Source organism: Rattus rattus, chromosome 3 (genome assembly GCF_011064425.1).
Source record: "Rattus rattus isolate New Zealand chromosome 3, Rrattus_CSIRO_v1, whole genome shotgun sequence".
Taxonomy (NCBI): Eukaryota; Metazoa; Chordata; class Mammalia; order Rodentia; family Muridae; genus Rattus; species Rattus rattus.
In genome coordinates, this window is record NC_046156.1 from 202,883,351 (window position 1) to 202,900,816 (window position 17,466).

General features: G+C 44.5%; 1 protein-coding gene across 1 annotated transcript in view; it reads left to right on the forward strand.

Annotated features, from left to right (window-relative positions):
• Jmy (junction mediating and regulatory protein, p53 cofactor) overlaps positions 1-17,466 on the forward strand; it is a 69,924-nt gene that overhangs the window by 41,263 nt on the left and 11,195 nt on the right. The window contains exons 5-7 of the mRNA XM_032899023.1: positions 5,326-5,491; positions 5,885-6,072; positions 6,725-6,811. Coding sequence (XP_032754914.1) covers positions 5,326-5,491; positions 5,885-6,072; positions 6,725-6,811 — 441 coding nt within the window. The remainder of the gene's footprint in view (positions 1-5,325; positions 5,492-5,884; positions 6,073-6,724; positions 6,812-17,466) is intronic.

Genomic DNA, 17,466 nt, shown 5'->3' on the forward strand with positions numbered 1-17,466 from the left:
AGTCTTCTGTTTGTTAACACAGCCCTACCCAATGCTTTTAGATTAAGAGAGGCTTGTTTATGTTTGTTTGAGACAAGGTAGTCCTGGCTGGCCTGAAATTTACTTTGTACAACAGAGGATGGCTTCCTGAGTTCTGGAGATTTGTTTTAAAAAAAAAAAAAAAAAAAAGTCAGTATTGCATTTTGAAGTGGAAGGAGATGGGAAGAAAAAGGACCAAGCAATCCAGCTCTAAGTGTTTTGTGTTGTCTGAGGGAGAGACTGAAGTAGTAGAAAATTAATGCAATTATTTTGTTTGTAACTCAAACAAGTCACTATGTTATGTACTTAAGTTACTTTAAAAACAAAATTATTGGTAATAAAATTAAAAGGTTAAAATTATGAATTTATATAATTAGAAATGCTTTTCATGAGGATAATGATGAACTTGAAGTACATTTTTCAAATTACACTTAGATATTGATAATCTCTTGAGCAGTGCTCTATTCGACACTTGAATTTTACTCACATTTATGACTGTGGTGGCTTGAATAAGACTGGTCCCCACAGGCTTGCATTTGGGTGTCAGAAGGATTAGGACTTAAGTGTGAGCTGTCCCGAGTGAAATGCTTTCTTTTATGAGAATTTCCTTAGTCATAATGTCTCTTCATAGCAACAGCACATTGACTAAGACAAAGATTAATAAGTTTGTTTTGATTTAAGCTTAGGTTATTTTCGTTATAATTATTAATTGAAGTAGAAGGTAGTAAGGTTAACATGCTATTAAGAGACTAGTTATAACATGCCATGAAGAGACTAGTTATAGAAAGCACAGTGACAGTTCAGCTATCAGGGCTTCTGTCTTCTGGTTAGCCCACCTTCTGTAAAAAGCCTGCCTATCAGCACTCACTCTTTTCACAACAGAACATTTAAGCTAGTGGTCTTCTTGATATCTGAGTGTATATATTCTGTGCGTGTGTGCGTGTGCACGTGTTGAAGCCAACTCATTTCTTTCAGCTTTTTCCTAAAAGCGTGTAGGCAAGTTAAAATTAAGTTTATAGTTCCCTATTTCAGTTTTACTTTAGTACATGGAACATTGAACGTTGTTGTAGAGTATTTAAGATTTGGTGGTACATCAGGACATCTCACAGTGAAGGAATCAGGTTTTAGTGTAATAAAACTACTCCTTGCTAGTAGCTGCCATGCTGACAGAACAGCTCTGGGACTCAGGTCTGCAAGCTCACTCTTACTTCCTGAGAAAATGGCGGTCTTGTTTCTAGGTGTCATGAGCCCATGACTTGGTATGTATGAAACATTTAACACAATGTCTGGCATAGAAGGAGATTACACAATAGTAACTTGATATTACTCTAAATCTAATAAGTATTTTGTGTAAGTATTATGGAGGGGACTACAAAGAGGAGAAAGATATAATTCCTATGCCTTAGCTGTTTACCCATTTTAACATTTTAATGATCACCAAAGGAAGCTAAGGGGGTTGCTGTCCAAAGATAGTGTGGCATTTTGTATGGGCCTTGTCAGAGAGCTCTAACCCCAAGGAGCTTAGATGTGGGCACAGCCTAAGAAATGGATGGGAAATTGAGGTTTTTCCTCAGGCAAGGAGACTGGGTTTGTAATATTTTTTCCTCTTTCATTCCTGGGGATGAAACCTAGTGGCTCATGTATGCTAAACAAGTATTCCACCAGTGAGCCTTGTAAAGACCGCTGTGCTTCTAGAAACTATGCATAGACCCGAGGAGAGAGAAGGGTACCTCTTACACACGAGAGAAGAACAGAAATGAAGCACCAAGTCATAAAGGAGTGGAAAAGCTTCACTGTAACTTACACAGAGCAGACTTTCAAGGCCTACATCATAGCTCATTCACATTTAGGGGAACAGTGTAATATCACCTAACATACATGTCAGTGGTTTCTCTGCTCAGTACAAGAGCAGATGCTAGGTTACAGCTCCCTTTCCACAGAACAGACATACAAAACGTGGAGCCAAGCGTAGGTGGCTACTACAGAGTGGGAAAAGACAATTACTTTTTAAAAACAAATCTGTTTCATAGAAATATTCCAAAATGCACAACTTGTCTAGTTTCCACTATATAAGTTTTTGATCTATATTACTTTAATTTTTTGCCATCTAATATATCTTTGCAGGAGCTACTAACAAAGGGAATTTAGGTTTTTTTCCATTTATTTATTTTTATTCATATCAGTATTTAGACTGCATGTTTGTCTGTATCATGGGCATGGTAGGTGTCTGCAGTTCAGAAGAAAGTGTTAGACCCTACTAATGAAGCAGCAGGCAGGTACAAGACGCTGTGACTGAACCTGCGGTCTCTGGCAGAACCGCTAGCACTCTTAGCCTCTGAGAACATCTCTCTAGTCCCAGTGAAAAATGTAAACTTATACATTTATTATTTTAGATTACTTGTATGTGCACATGCATGCGAATACAGATGGATGCCTGTAGAGTCCAGAAGAGGGCGTCAGAGACCCTGGAGTATGAGCTGTGAGCCGTCTGATAAGGGTGCTGAGAGCCTAGGCTAGCACATGCTCTTAACCACTGTGCCGTCTTTCTAGCTCCCTCCCCAAAGGGAGGTTTTCAGTATTCCTGAAAGCACTGAGGCTATTCCCACCATTGAGGAATTCCAGCCAGGTCCATCAGGATTTTAGCAAGGTGAACTCAGAGCAGATAAATTCCAGAGAGGTGTTTTTGATTAATATCTATACATTTATTAAAAGATTTAACCAGACTTAGTTGATGGAATTTTTTTTTCTGGAGACAGGGTCTGAGCACTGGTTGTCCTGAAACTAATTATATAGAGCAAGCTGGCCTCAGACTCATAGGCATCTGCCTGCCTCTGCTTCCCTTCTGTGTGCCCCCACATCCGGTTGGACCACTACATATTTAGATCCAAACTTCTGTCATTTCTTTTTCTGTCTCACTAAATGGATTTGAAGTTTGGCATTAAGAAAAACATTCTAGTTAGTAATCTGTATGGATATCTAGATAATCAGGCAGAGTCTGAACTTTTGTTCAGAACGTCTGTTGGTGGTCTTATGTATCTATTACCTTCAAGGGTTCATTCAGCAGTTAGATTTTGAATCCCCACCTTTCTGCCATAGTTTCTCCTAGAACAGTGGTAATATACTTCCCTGATGTACTGGGTCCAAGTGATGCCAGTGCGGGAGGCATTAAACATTTCTTCGTGTTCTTCCCCTCTGGCCTTTACTACCAAATGCCCCTTTAGTAGTAAAGTCACTTGAAGCCACCAGGATCTCCAGGGCACCTTGATGTCTACATGAGGGGTCTGTTGGGGCATTTAAAGACAACCTTATAGTTGCCATAACTGTGGTGTCCTATATCCTGGAAGAAATATTCTTGGAAGAGTATGTATAGTTGGACATGAGGAGCTGGTGTTGTCCACTTCAGTTCTTGAAAAGCTATCCTTTTGGCTTCTCGCATCTTCTGGAATTGTAGTGTTGGGAGCAGCTTCTGAGTCCTCCCTTCTCCTTAGTTGATTATTTCAAATGGGATGAAGGGAAAATCCCTTTCTCTTGAAGACCATTCACACAAGACACCTGCCACTTGAAAACATTTATGGGTTACTGCTTAGGCCCAATTGAGGGTCTCAAATTCATTTCTGCTACAGACAACAGGCTTGTTACTAAAAATAATATTGACCACCATTCATAGATTGCAAGGACCTTTCACATCTAAACCAATTCTCTCAGATCCATCTACTTAGCGTGTACTCACCTCACGCCAGCCACCAGATCCAGGAAGCTGTGCTGTGACCAAGGGATGAGGGGAGTGCCAGCTGTGTGGATTAATCACTTTTGCAACCACCTACGCTTGGCACCACATTTGTATGTCTGTTGTGTGGAAAGGGAGCTGTAACCTAGCATCTGCTCTTGTACTGAGCAGAGAAACCACTGACATGTATGTTAGGTGATATTACACTGTTCCCCTAAATGTGAATGAGCTATGATGTAGGCCTTGAAAGTCTGCTCTGTGTAAGTTACAGTGAAGCTTTTCCACTCCTTTATGACTTGGTGCTTCATTTCTGTTCTTCTCTCGTGTGTAAGAGGTGCCCTTCTCTCTCCTCGGGTCTATGCATAGTTCCTAGAAGCACAGCGGTCTCACCCCTGCTCCACCTCACGTAGTGGAAACTAAACCTAGACAGTGCTGTTGTACAAGTAGGCCAGCCCTTTCATACTGAGCTGTTCCCAGCTCCCTAACATGTTTATTCTGAGATGACTGTCTCAGTGAGTTGTCAGACTGACCTTGGGTAGACTCTTCAGCAAGCTGGCCTTGAGTTGATCTAACAGCTTCACCTCCTGAACAGCTAGAGCTTCAAGCCTGGGCCACTAGGCCTGTGTTTTCCAGGCGAGCCACAGACTCCTGACCTCAAGTGGCCTTCTCTGCATTATCAGTTCCACCCTAGCTTATCATTTTTGCATATTTCATTCACTCATTTGCTTATTCATTTGTTTTGTTTTGTTTTGTTTTTTTCTGTGGCCCTGCCTGCCCTGGAACTCACTCTGTAGATCAGGCTGACCTCAAACTTAGAGATCCACCTGCCTCTGCCTCTGCCTCTGCCTCCTGCCTCTGCCTCTGCCTCTGCCTCTGCCTCTGCCTCTGCCTCTGCCGCTGCCTCTGCCTCTGCCTCTACCTCTGCCTCTGACCTCTGCCTCTGCCTCTTCCTGCCTCTGCCTCTGCCTCTGCCTCTGCCTCTGCCTTCTCTCTGTCCCTGCCTCCTCTCTGCCTCTGCCTCTGCCTCTGCCCTCTCTACCTCTCTACCTCTACCTCTACCTCTACACCTCTGCCCCTCCCCACCTCTGCCTCTACCTCTACCTCTGCTCCCTCTACCCCTCTACCTCTGCCTCTACCTCTACCTCTGCCTCTGCCTCTGCCTCTGCCTCTGCCTCTGCCTCTGCCTCTGCCTCTGCCTCTGCCTCTGCCTCTGCCTCTGCCTCTGCCTCTACCTCTACCTCTACCTCTCCTCTACCTCTACCTCTGCCTCACCTCTGCCTCCCTGCCCTACCTCTACCTCTGCCTACCTCTACCTCTACCTGCCTCTGCCTCTACCTCTACCCCTACCTACCTCTGCCTCTACCTCTGCCCTCTGCCTACCTCTGCCTCTGCCCCCTCTGCCCTACCCCTCTACCTCTGCCTCTACCCTCTACCTCTGCCTCTGCCTCTGCCTCTGCCTCTGCCTCTGCCTCTGCCTCTGCCTCTGCCTCTGCCTCCCGGCACTGGAATTAAAGGAGTGTGCTACCACTGCCTGGCACTAACTTCTTCCCGAGCAGCTAACAGTGCTGTCTTCACTGCAGATGCAGAGTCTGCAGGGCGGCACAGAGGCCATCGCTCAGTTGGACCAGCTGGAGGCAGACTACTATGCCCTGCAGCTTCAGCTGTATGAAGTCCAGTTCGAGGTCTTGAAGTGCGAGGAGTTGCTACTGACTGCACAGCTGGAGAGCATCAGACGACTTGTATCAGGTGTGGTGAGCGTGTGACCACAGACGCCCACAACAGAGACAGGGTGTGGAGAGGGTGACCACGGATCCCAGCTGGGCTCCTCCTGAGATTAAAACATGTTTGGGAGCAGCCCTCCAACCCACAAGGTTTTGTAAACTCAGCATTCGAGGCTGCACATGGCTGTTGAGTGTTTGTAGCAAACCTGCTTTGTTAAAGGAGGCTTCATCTAGAATCAGAGTTCGCAGTTTTACCTGTGTGGTGTGTCGGAGAGTAAGGACTGTGTTTATCGAACACTTTCTTCTGTGTACCAGACACCGCTAAACATTGTGCATAATGTAGTCTGAGGCTTATTTCCTTACCTTTTAATCATGACTTAATGAAGAATCTCTTTCTTAACCCCCACTTTTCTAACAGAAAAGCGAGATGAAGTGGTGTACTATGACACTTACGAGAGCATGGAGGCCATGCTGGAGAAGGAGGAGGTGGCTGCCTCTGTGCATGCGCAGAGGGAAGAGCTGCAGAAGCTGCAGCAGAAGGCTCGCCAGCTGGAGGCACGGAGGGGCCGCGTCTCAGCCAAGAAAGCCTACCTCAGGAATAAAAAGGTACTGACCCGTGTCTAGTAACTCACGTCGTAACGTGAGCTGTCGTCATTACGTACACTTTAAACTAAACATCCACTGCCTATCCTCAGCTCCCTTCCTTAAACACGTTTCTCTTGGCGGTGCCCTCCTTCATACTTCCCAGTGGGTGCACACTAGTGCTCTCAGGGTGACTGGATGGACATGGCTTCCCTGCAGGAGAGGTTCTGACGGAAAGACACCAGTACCACACATGGCCTTGCCTAGTGCGGTTGGGGTGTTGAGGGAGTGAACCGATGCACAGTTGCTCAGGGTGAGACAGACTCAAGTGGTCAGTTCTGATTCTCCAGAGGTGATCTGGTAAAGGAGAGAGGAGCTGTCCTCATTAGCTCTTGTGCTTCTAATTAAAACAAGTCACTCTCACACACACACACACACACACACACACACACACACACACACACACACACACGGCAGTGGGGGGAGAGGGGGAAAGAGAGGGAGAGGAGATGGGAGATGGGGGAGGGATAAGAACTTACTTGCATCCATCCTTGTATCTTTCACAGAGATGTCTCTGTATAGTTTGTTAAAAATGTGCTTAACCAAGGAATCTCTCCCTCCAGAATCTCTATGGTCCTTCTACGTTTCACTTACAACACATTTTATATTTCTCTAGGAAATTTGTATTGCAAAACACCATGAGAAGTTCCAGCAGCGTTTTCAGAGTGAAGATGAATACAGAGCCCATCATACAATACAGCTAGTAAGTGGGGACTCTTGGGGCCTGGAGACAAAACCTTACTTGTGTGTACTTACTGTGTGCCACCTCTAACCTCAGGGTTGTCCACCTGTCTACTCTGTTCCGAGAGATAATGATTCTGAGACTTACATAGGACCAAATGCCTAGGCCAGTTGCCTTGGCTCTGTTCTCTGACTAGCTCCTAACTTAATTATCCTGCGTATTCTTACTCTGTATGCCGCATGACTTATCAGCTTTAGGCGACTGTCTCCTCAGAGTTCCTCTTTTGCTCCTGACTCTATTCCTCTTTCTATCCTCTCTCTGCACCAGAACTTCCACTTTCCTATTTCCTACCTAAGCTTAATAGACCAAAGACATTGACAGGTGATGCTTCTGCACAGTATAAGAGATTCCACACTTGTGTCTGAAAAGAATTCTGTCACTAGCAACTGTGAATTAAGTTATGTTTGAATGAATGAATGAGAGAATGAGAGATCAGTTTTAGGCAAAAATAAATTTCACATAAGAGAGTCCCCTCCTGGGGTTGAGGATTTAGCTCAGTGGTAGAGTGCTTGGCAAACGCAAAGCCCTGGGTTCGGTCCCCAGCTCCGAAAAAGAAAAGGAAAAAAAAAAAAAAAAGAGAGAGAGAGAGAGTCCCCTCCCAGCTGCACCTCCAGCTCTCTGTCCTACCACTGTTGCACGTGTGCTGGTCACTAGTTGGCATGCTGTTGCTGTCCAAAGTCTGTTGTTATGTTCAAGTTCTTTGCTGGTATTGTGAGATCAGGGGCAAAATGGTGTGCATCTGACTAGAATCAACCAGGTTAGTTTTACTGCCCTGCACGTGTTTGCAGTATACACATGGTGCACACTCATGACTTTACTAATAATGCAGATGTAAAGTTTCGGTTGCTGGACACTAGGATAAGATTATATTGTTTTAGGAAACTGCCAAGCTGTTCTTCAGACAGAGTAAACGTGCTAGCGTGCACTTCCTCAGCAACATGAGAACTCTGCATTGTTAGACCCTGTTCAGCTTTTCCTTGTTCACAATGATAGCTGTTCTGAAGGTATCGTAGTATTTCAGTGGTTTTAGGTCACATTCCCAAATGACATGGTGTTTAGCGTGGTTTTTGTGTGATCATCAGATTCCTTGCTGGGGATTTTTGTTATCTTTTGATAGGATGTCATGTAGAGCACGACCTTAGAATTGCTATGTAGATGAACCTCCCCCTCCCACTCCCGGTGGACAACCACTCTGGCTTTTGTTGTTCACTCTTGAAATGAGTTTTTCTTTTCTCATTGTTGAGGTTTTGTTTTGTGTTTTTAAAGGTATATTTACTTATTTTGTATATGAGTACACTGTGACTGTCTTCATACACATCTGAAGAGGGCATCAGATCCCAGTACGGATGGCTGTGAGCCACCATGTGGTGGCTGGGAATTGAACTCAGGACCTCTGGAAGAGCAGTCAGAGCTCTTAACCCCTGAGCCATCTCTCCAACCCCACATTGTTGAGGAGTTTTAAGAGAGTCCTTTATCAGATGTCTTTTGTGGTATTTTCCCTAGCATATGGTTATCCCACAGTTCCTAACTGTCCTCTTCAGAGATTTTACTTTGAGCAAACCTGAGTTCCTGGTTGCTATTTCCTGCTTTAAATACTGTAGGGCTCTTGTGCTTTACATCTTACACTATGGTCTACGCCCCATTTGAAGTTAGGCTATGGAAGTCTAAGGCGTCCACGCCCACTTTTGGTGTGTTATGTCTGCTTGTGTTCCACTGCGTTGCTTTTACCCGTTAGTCAAAGGTGAGTGATCTTGTATCCACAGGTCTGTTTGGAGCCTGTTTTATTAACCCTAGTCTTTCCCTTTCAGTCTTCCTAAGGTTTAGAATACCACAAGATAATTTACAAGATTTGGATTGATTGACATTGTTTTTAACTTGATAAAATTGAGAATAATCTATTTTTATTGAATACAAATAAGGACTAATTTTCTTATCAGAATTTTATATTTTCTTCATTTTGCTCTTGTAATACTGTGGTGGTAGGTTTTGTCTCTGTGGGGATTAGTAGTATTTTGTACTTGATTCCCAATTCGGGTTGGGTGCACTAGGACTTGTTTCTGTGTCGTCTGTGCTGTGATGGGTTATTGTACTCTTATGTTGATTGTCCTCTCTGCTTCCACATGGGTTTGTACAGAATTTCATTCCTTGACAATGTGTGTAGCTTTGTTTCATTTTCTTGTCTTACTGCATTAGCTAGGACCTCTATTTTGATCTAAGAAAGAATGGAGGAGGGGAACACCTTGGCCTTTTCCAGGTAGCAGAAAGCTGTCTTCTTACCGTTAGGTGTGGTGCCATGATTGTCACATTGAGGAATTGCTGCCGCCCTGCATTCCCTGCTGCTGTGCGTAACTGGTTTACCTTATGTGAGCTACATTAGGAATTTCCTTCCTTCCCACTATCGTACTGTAGTGTCTTTACATAGTGAGTTCTGATTGTGGTGGGTTTGATATATCTATATTTAGTCAACACAAGGAGCTTATAAATATTGAATACCAAAAACACCAGGAAGGCTGTTTCTCTGAGCTTGCCACCACACTTGGGGTCAGTAAACCTCAGTTCATCTCTAGTTCTGTAAGCTAATTTGGTACAGTTTAGCTAAAGCTGCCCCTTATTATCAAAATTAAACAGGAAATTAGTCACTTACCCTTAATCATATGGCTATCTTGGCCAGACATAACAAACTAGTTAATATCCTTTTGTTTTCCATTTCTGTGTCTGTGGGTAAAAGTGCTGTGTATACTTGGACAAGGGATCAGGTGGGGATTGAGGGTGCCCTGACTCTCATTGCTACCTGTGTTGTTACCTTAGTTACTGACATTCTCTTCTTAAATTTGTCCCTTTTTAAATGACTCTTCCCCAGAGAATTTACTAAGGGCAGAGAGAAATGAAAATCTACAGGGGTCTCAGAGATAAGTGTTGTCTTAAAACTTTGTCAAGCATTAGCATTAGGTAGAGCACTTGCTGTGACAGAGTAGAATAGAAACGACGCAAGTCACCGTCAGGCATGTAAGTCAGGGAGCCGGGGTTGGCTTCAGGCACGTCCATTTTGAATTACCTCTAACAATTTCACACTCAAAACATTCAGTCCCCCAGTCTCACAGTGCTCTAAGCTTTGTGTTGGACCTTATTCCCAGTTGCCCTTGCCTGCACGCAGCTCGCTGCATGCTCATGCATGGCTCATATGCCTCAGGTTGTACATGCTCAGACCCTTCGGTTATACTCATTAGTGCCTCTCAAAGCCTCTTTTGAAACTAAGCTTATCTTTGTTGGAATTTCTTGGGTGGTATATCATTTAAAATATAACTCCTAATAGATTAACCATATTTCATAGTTCATGTTGTAACTTACAGTGCAGCTCTGAGGGAGTTTAACATCCTATAAATGCTGAGAACAGCCCAAAGAAAGTATGGCTTACTTGCTGACTAGTACTGCCCCTGTATGGTCAGAAACAAGTTGTATTTTCCCATTTAAAACATCCTTCACAGATATGGTGCTGCACAGCTATAATCGCAGCACTTAACAAAGGCAGGAAGATCGCTGGAAAATTGAGATCAGCATGGGCTACATAGAAAGATTCTGTCTCAAATGCAAAACAACAAAACATCATTAAGGTGAGCATGTGGCATATGCCTGTAGTTTAGCAGCCCTCTGGAAGCCAAGACAGAAGGATTCCAAGTTTGAGGTCAGATTTGGCTCCAGCCGTGGCAGTCTGGCAAAACTCTCAAAAATAAGATCACACCAGGCGGGATACAAGTCAGTGCCTTGATTAACTCTTAGCAGAGCAGCCTTTTCTTATGGTAAGGGGTATTAACAGAGACAGAGACTTTTGACCACGCTGTCCTCAGTGGGCTGTCTTCATCACACCCCTGCACTCAAGGCTCAGGATCTGTCCCTGTGGAAGAGAACTGGAGGGAAAGATCTTAAGAACCAGAGGTGGTCCATTTCTCCAAGGAAACCTTCTTCCACATACAATAGGACTGATCATAGAAACTATGGCAGCATGTATAAAGTGTGCATAGGTTCAAGCCAGATGGGGTCACAGCACTGACCAGGAAGCAGCCTGCAATTCCCACTGGCAGAGGAAAAATCAGTTTTCTCCAGTGGAGTACTACTGGGTGTATCAACCACACTACTGTGTTCCGGCTGTGCCATGTCTAATCCCTGTCCTCAGATTCCCATAAAACACTGTATTATTGGGCTGGCAAGGGCTCTGGATAAAAGTGCTTGCCATATATGTCTGTGATCCTAGTTGGTGCCTAAGATCCTACAGTGGAAGAAAAGAACTGATTGTAAAAGTTGTCCTCTTGGGGCTAGAGAGATGTGGCCACCTTTCCAGAGGGTCCAAGTTCAATTCCTAGCACCTATATATGGCAACTCACAGGTGTCTTGAAACTTCTGTTCCGGGGATCCAACACCCTTATATAGACATAGTAGTCGGAACACCAATGTGCATAAAGTAAAGATAGGTGAATTTAGACAAAGTTGTCCTCCCTTTGAGTCCCGAGAGTCTCTCATCTCCCCCATCTCTGGGACGTTCTGGAGGGTCTCCTTCCTTCTACCTCCCGAGGTTGCCTGTTTGCATTCTCTCTGCTGGCTCTCATGGCTTCAGTCCTTTCCCCCCACCTAGTACCTGATCCTGTTCCGCTCTTCCCCTCCCTGTCCCCTTTCCCACCCAGGACCCTCCCTCCCTCCACCCTCCTGTGATTGCTTTCTTCTCCCTCCCAAGTGGGATTGTGGTATCCTCACTTGGGCCCTTCCGCTTGTTAACCTTTTCTCCTGGGTGTTCTGTTGGTTTTTTTTTTACCTTTGCTAATATCCATTTATTAGTGAGTACATACCATGCATGTCCTTTTGGGTCTGAGTTACCTCACTCAGGATGATATTTTCTAGTTCCATCCATTTGCCTGCAAAACTCAGGATGTCCTCATTTTTAATAGCTGAGTAGTATTCCATTGTGTACATGAACCACATTTTATGTATCCATTCTTCTGTTGTGGGACATCTGGGCTGTTTCCAGCTTCTGGCTATCACAGATAAGGCTGCTATGAACACAGTGGAACACATGCGCCTGCGGCAAGGTGGGGCATCTTTGGGTATATACCCAAGAGTGGTATAGCTGGGTCTTCAGATCTATTTCCAATTTTCTGAGGAATCTCCAGATTGATCTCCAGAATTGTACCAATTTACAATCCCACCAGCAATGTAGGAGTGTTTCTCTTTCTCCACATCATTGCCAACTTGTGCTGTCACTTGAGGTTTTGACGTTAGCCATTGTGATTGGTGTAAGGTGGATTCTCAGGGTCGTTCTGATTTGCATTTCCCAGATCACTAAAGGTGAAATGCTTTAAATGCTTCTTTTCAGCCATTCAAGATTCCTCTGTTGTGAATTCTGTTTAGTCCTATACCTCGTTTGTTGATTGGGTTGTTTGGTTTCTTGGTGGTCAGCTTCCTGAGTTCTTTTTATATTTGGATTTAGCCCTCTATTGGATGTGGGGTTAGTGAAGATTTCTCCCAATCTGTAGGTTGCTGATTTGTCCTATTGGCTGTTGTTTGCCTTACAGAAGCTTTCCAGTTTTAAGAGGTCCCATTTATTGATTGTTGATCTTAGAGCATGAGCCATTGGAATTCTGCTAAGGAAATTTCCCACTGTGTCAATGAGTTCAAGGCTCTTTCCCACTTCTATTATGTTCTCTCTTCTATTATATTCAGTGTATCTGGTTTGATGTTGAGGTCCTTGTTCCACTCTGAAATGCCCTACAGTGGGGAGAGGGAACTTGTAGAGCCTACCTCCAGTAGAAGACAGGGCATCAAGTGGAGGGATGGGGTTGCCGTTTCATAGTCAGAAACTCTGACCCAGAATTGTTCCTGTCTGAAAGAACTACAGGCATGGAAATGGAGAAGAACCTGGAGGAAAGGAGGTTCAGTAACAGTCCCAGATTGGGATCCAGCTCACGGGGAGGCTCCAAGGCCTGACACTATTACTGATGCTATGGTGCTCACAAAAAGGGGCCTATCTTGACTGCCCTACTAAAGACCCAACAAGCAGCTGAAAGAGTCAGATGCAGATATTTACATCCAACCAATGGACAGAAGCTGCTGACCCCTGTGGTTGAATTAGGGAAAAACTAGGAAATAGCCGAGGAGGAGGGCGGGTGAATCCTGTAGGAGGACCAGCATTCTCAATTAACCTGGACCCCTGAGATCTCTCAGACACTCAGCCACCAACCAGGCAGCATATACAAGCAGATGCACCTCAAGAGACTTGAGACCCCAGGGAGTGAGGAGGTCTGCCAGGATGGGGGTGGGGGCATTCTCTTGGAGACGAGATGGGACGGGGTGAAGGTGGGGAGGAGGTATGGGCTGTGAACAGAGGGAGGACCAGGAGGGGAATAAAGTCTGGACTGTAAAATAAAGATTAAGGATAGATAGATAGATAGATAGATAGATAGATAGATAGATAGATAATAAGGGAGGAAGGAAGTTGTCCTCTGGTCTTTCTGGCATTGTGGTCCTGCTCCCCTCAACCCCACCCCTACTCATTAAGGAGGAGGAGGAGGAGCAGGAGGCAGTGGCAGCAGAAGCAGCCAGCACACACACACACACACACACACACACACACACACACACACACACACACACACACACACACACACACACACACCATGGCCATGAAGGTGACACTCCATAGAGTAAGTTACCTAGGTAACTGTATTTAGCTCTGATGCTGACAGGACCCAGACTCCTGTGTAACAGGGCAGCAGCCCAGCAGGTGAGCTGTAGGTATTAAAGGAGGAAACCGATGTGCTCTTTGAGACAGCACTTACCATATTCCTTCTCGGTAGTGAATATTACACTTCCCCGAACAACCTTGTCACTTTAGGAAATCTCTCCACCTGGGTCCTTTGGATTCTAGCAGACTTGGCTTTGAGTCTACCTGCTGACGATCAGATCAGCAGTGCCATGGATTCTCCTGAACTCGTGTGCATTTGACTCACAGAGATGCAGGCTGACAACGGAAGCCTCATCCAAGTCTCTTGATAATGCAGCTTTCTTAGCCATCTCCAGATTTTCTCCAGATTGAGACCTTCTTTTAACCACTCCAGTCCTTACGTGGAGACTCTGTTCCCCTGGGACTCCGTGGTGTGTATCTGAATGTCGGGAATGCAGGCTGACTCTCATTCCAGGTGCTTGTCAGATGTGTGCCCGGTGTGGAGCGGCTCCTTCATTTCACTGACTCAGCTGCTGGGAAGTGTGTGGAGCGGGGCCGAAGGTGGGGTGTGTTCTTACCTGGTTGTTGTTAAGCAGTTCTGAGCTTTGCTGTCTGAGAGGAGATCTGCGTTTGCTGTTAATGTGGACTTTAAAGCACACTCTCTCTGTGTTTCTCTGCCTGGAAAGACGGTAGAGTCTGCATCTGAGACCTGAGAAGAGAGGTCTGGCTTTTGTATCTGGTAGTAATCGACTCAGCTAAGATAATAGGAAGAAAGCAGGTGTGTTGTTTATTAGTCACTCACAGTTCCTTGTGCTGTGCCATACTTTATGAAACACTTATCCAAAGGGTCTATCCTACTACCACCAAGTCACATAAAGTGTCTGTCCTCTCTGAAAATGTGTGACAGTTCCACCCATTAGGAAACAGGATGGCCAATCAGACCTTCAAGACAGTCCCTGATCACATGTGGATTAGTCACCTGCCCTTCAATCAAGTAGTTAATAAAATACTACTTCCTCTATTCATCCTCCTGCCAAGAAGACCTGCCTTTAGAGTCCTGACCCTGTTCCCACCTCCCCTTACATGCTGTCTGCTGCACAGTTGAAGAACTTTATTCATAAATGCCTTCCTTCTTGTCACATGTCCAGGTTGTCTTAGCTCACTAGCTCTGTCTGTTCCACTCCCTAGCCCAAACCTCTTTTTCTCCTGCATTCCCAATTTAAAGGGGGAGCATCCCACCCCTTACCTCGATCATAGGTCACATTAGAAAACTGGTACTCTTCTCTCCCACCATATCAATACTCTACCTCCATATAGAAATCCCCACTCTAGTAGCCAAGCATAGTGCATGCTGAGTTCAAGGCCAACCTGAACTGTATTGTGAGACCAAGGTTGAGGTTCATAGAACCCTGACCTAGCATGAGCTAAAAGAAATAGATGCCAGCTCCACCCTTCCTTTGATGTGTGATGTAAGTAACTGACTCATAATTAGTGACCCAGAGCGACATGGACTTGCTTAAACAGCCTTTCTTACTGGTTTGTTGTTTGGAAGATATTTTAACAAATTACATCACTTCTTTAGGGTGTGACCTTGAATGAATTTCTTATGTAAGCATGGTTTACCCCTTTGCATTTGTGCCTATGTTTGATCACACGTCGCATGTTGAAATATGTCCTGAGCAGGTTCATGATGCCTGGTGGTGTTGGCACATGACTTTAGCCCCAGCACTGGAGAGGCAGAGACAGGCATTTAAGTTTATTATGAGCAGTTTTAATTTAGCATCGTGACAAGCAGTGTTTGTCTCAACCTGCTGAAAACCCTTATTGTGTATAATGTAAAGTGATGTGTGATCATTATAGAACAATAAAACAATCCAAAGAGAAGCTACAAGTTAAAAAATGAATTCCAAAATTGTTGCTACTTTTAGCAAGAGTTCTTAATCATGACTCTGTAGGATAGTTGGGAAAGCATTGAGCATTGGGACCACAATAGATAAATGCTGGGAAGAGGAAAACTTCCTCATATTGCCCTTTCCTGGTGAGTGTGGTACGGATTTTGATGTAAAAACATCACATTCCTCCTCTTGGCTGGGACTCAGCTGTAGAGCTGAGCAAGTGCATGTCTCCTGGGCTCCTCCTCTGCTCACCTCTTAATTTCTAAGTGTTGGTTCCTTTGGATTGGTTGGGCTTTAATTTAGGAACTGTTTCAGAACAACGTTCTGATATTTTCTTAAATTCTTGTTTGGAGAATGTCTTCTGGTTTCCCTTGTACAAAAAGAACAGGTTAGCCAGTCGGTAGTATTGCATGCATTATATCAGGGATATCTCCAAGTTTGAGGCCAGCCAGATGTTAGAGTGAGCTGTAGGACAGCCAGGCTACAGAGAAACCCTGTCTCGGGACCACCACTACCACCACCACCCACCACCACCACCACCACCACCACCACCACCACCACCACCACCACCACCACCACCACCACCACCACAGATTGGGTAACCCGAGTAGTCACTGCCTCTCCAACAGCATTTGGAGACACAGCCCCAGTCTTCTACAGCATTGATGTGGTAGTGAGTAAGTGTAAGACCCTCCACTCCTCACTGGATGGGGCTTTCTGTTTGTATTAACAGAAATCCAGTACATTAGGTGGTGAATGTTCTCCTGCCTTTTTTGTTGTCAATCTATTAGATGACCTATTTAAGAAACACCATGCTTCCATATGGAAATTTTCAGTTCATGTTGTCTTCTAAACTCGTTCTTTTCTATTTTGTGGTGGTTGACACCGCCTTGTGCTGCTAGAGATAGAACCTAGCAGCTTGCATGTGCCAGGGAAATGTTGGGTTCCTGGGCTGCATCTCAGCCGTGTGATGGCCTCAGGCTCTGTTTCAGACAAGCAGTCACAGTCATCACTACCCTGTGCCATTTCTTACTGTCTTGGCATGGGACAAAGACAACCTGTGCCTGCTCTGTATTGGGCTCACTGAGTTCTCTCCACCCTAATGTGTCCATTCTTGAGGTTCAAATGATTTCCTGTGTGTATGTGGTAATCTTTTATATCATTGGCTGTTGTGGCTATATTTGGAAATCGATTGCTGGTGTTTTGTTGAGACAAGGCTTCACTCTTGTCCAGACTGACTCAGAGTGCACGTCATCCAAGTGCTGCTCGCTGTCCCCTATAAAGTGTGAGCCACTCTGAGTAGTGCCGTTCTCAGTGTCGAGCACTCCCGTGCCTGCCGCAGTGAGGGTTACTGACCACAGACAAGTCACTGCTTCTCTCTCTCTCATCTGCATCCACTCTGGTGTTTACTTTGTGATAAGCCATGGAGTATTTAGAGGAACATCCTCCCTGAAGCTGTTCTCTTACTGGTGAGACTTGAAGGGTTTATCTGACATAAAAGGTTTATTCTGTAGAGATAGCTCAGATGTCCAAAGATGACTTGCTGTTCCTCATTCTAGTCAAAATTTCATTGTATTTGGCTATTATACACATCAAAATGTGACTGGAGGTTAATATCAACATGGTACACTTGAAATTAGCATTTTCTTTTCAAACTTTCTGTTTTCAGTTTTAAAGTAGGAAGGACAAACCAAGACTTACCTATTTAGTTTAACTGCCACCCTCTAAAGTGACCAAAATGACCTTGAGAATGATCTTGTTATTGTCTAGGTTTGCTAATAATAGCTGTTTGTTTTATGCCTCTGTTACTCTGGATATTTTAGCTTTTTCCTAAGGTGTTTTTGTTATCCTTTGATGTAAATAATAATTATATTATCCAGATATCCTATCATCTTTCATTTTTTAATACCCTCTCACCTAAAGGTTATACCCACCTCACATTTTTATTTTTTTATTTTTACCTGTTTAAAGGTAGACTGAGTTCACAACAATCTCTGTCTTGGCTTCTCAAG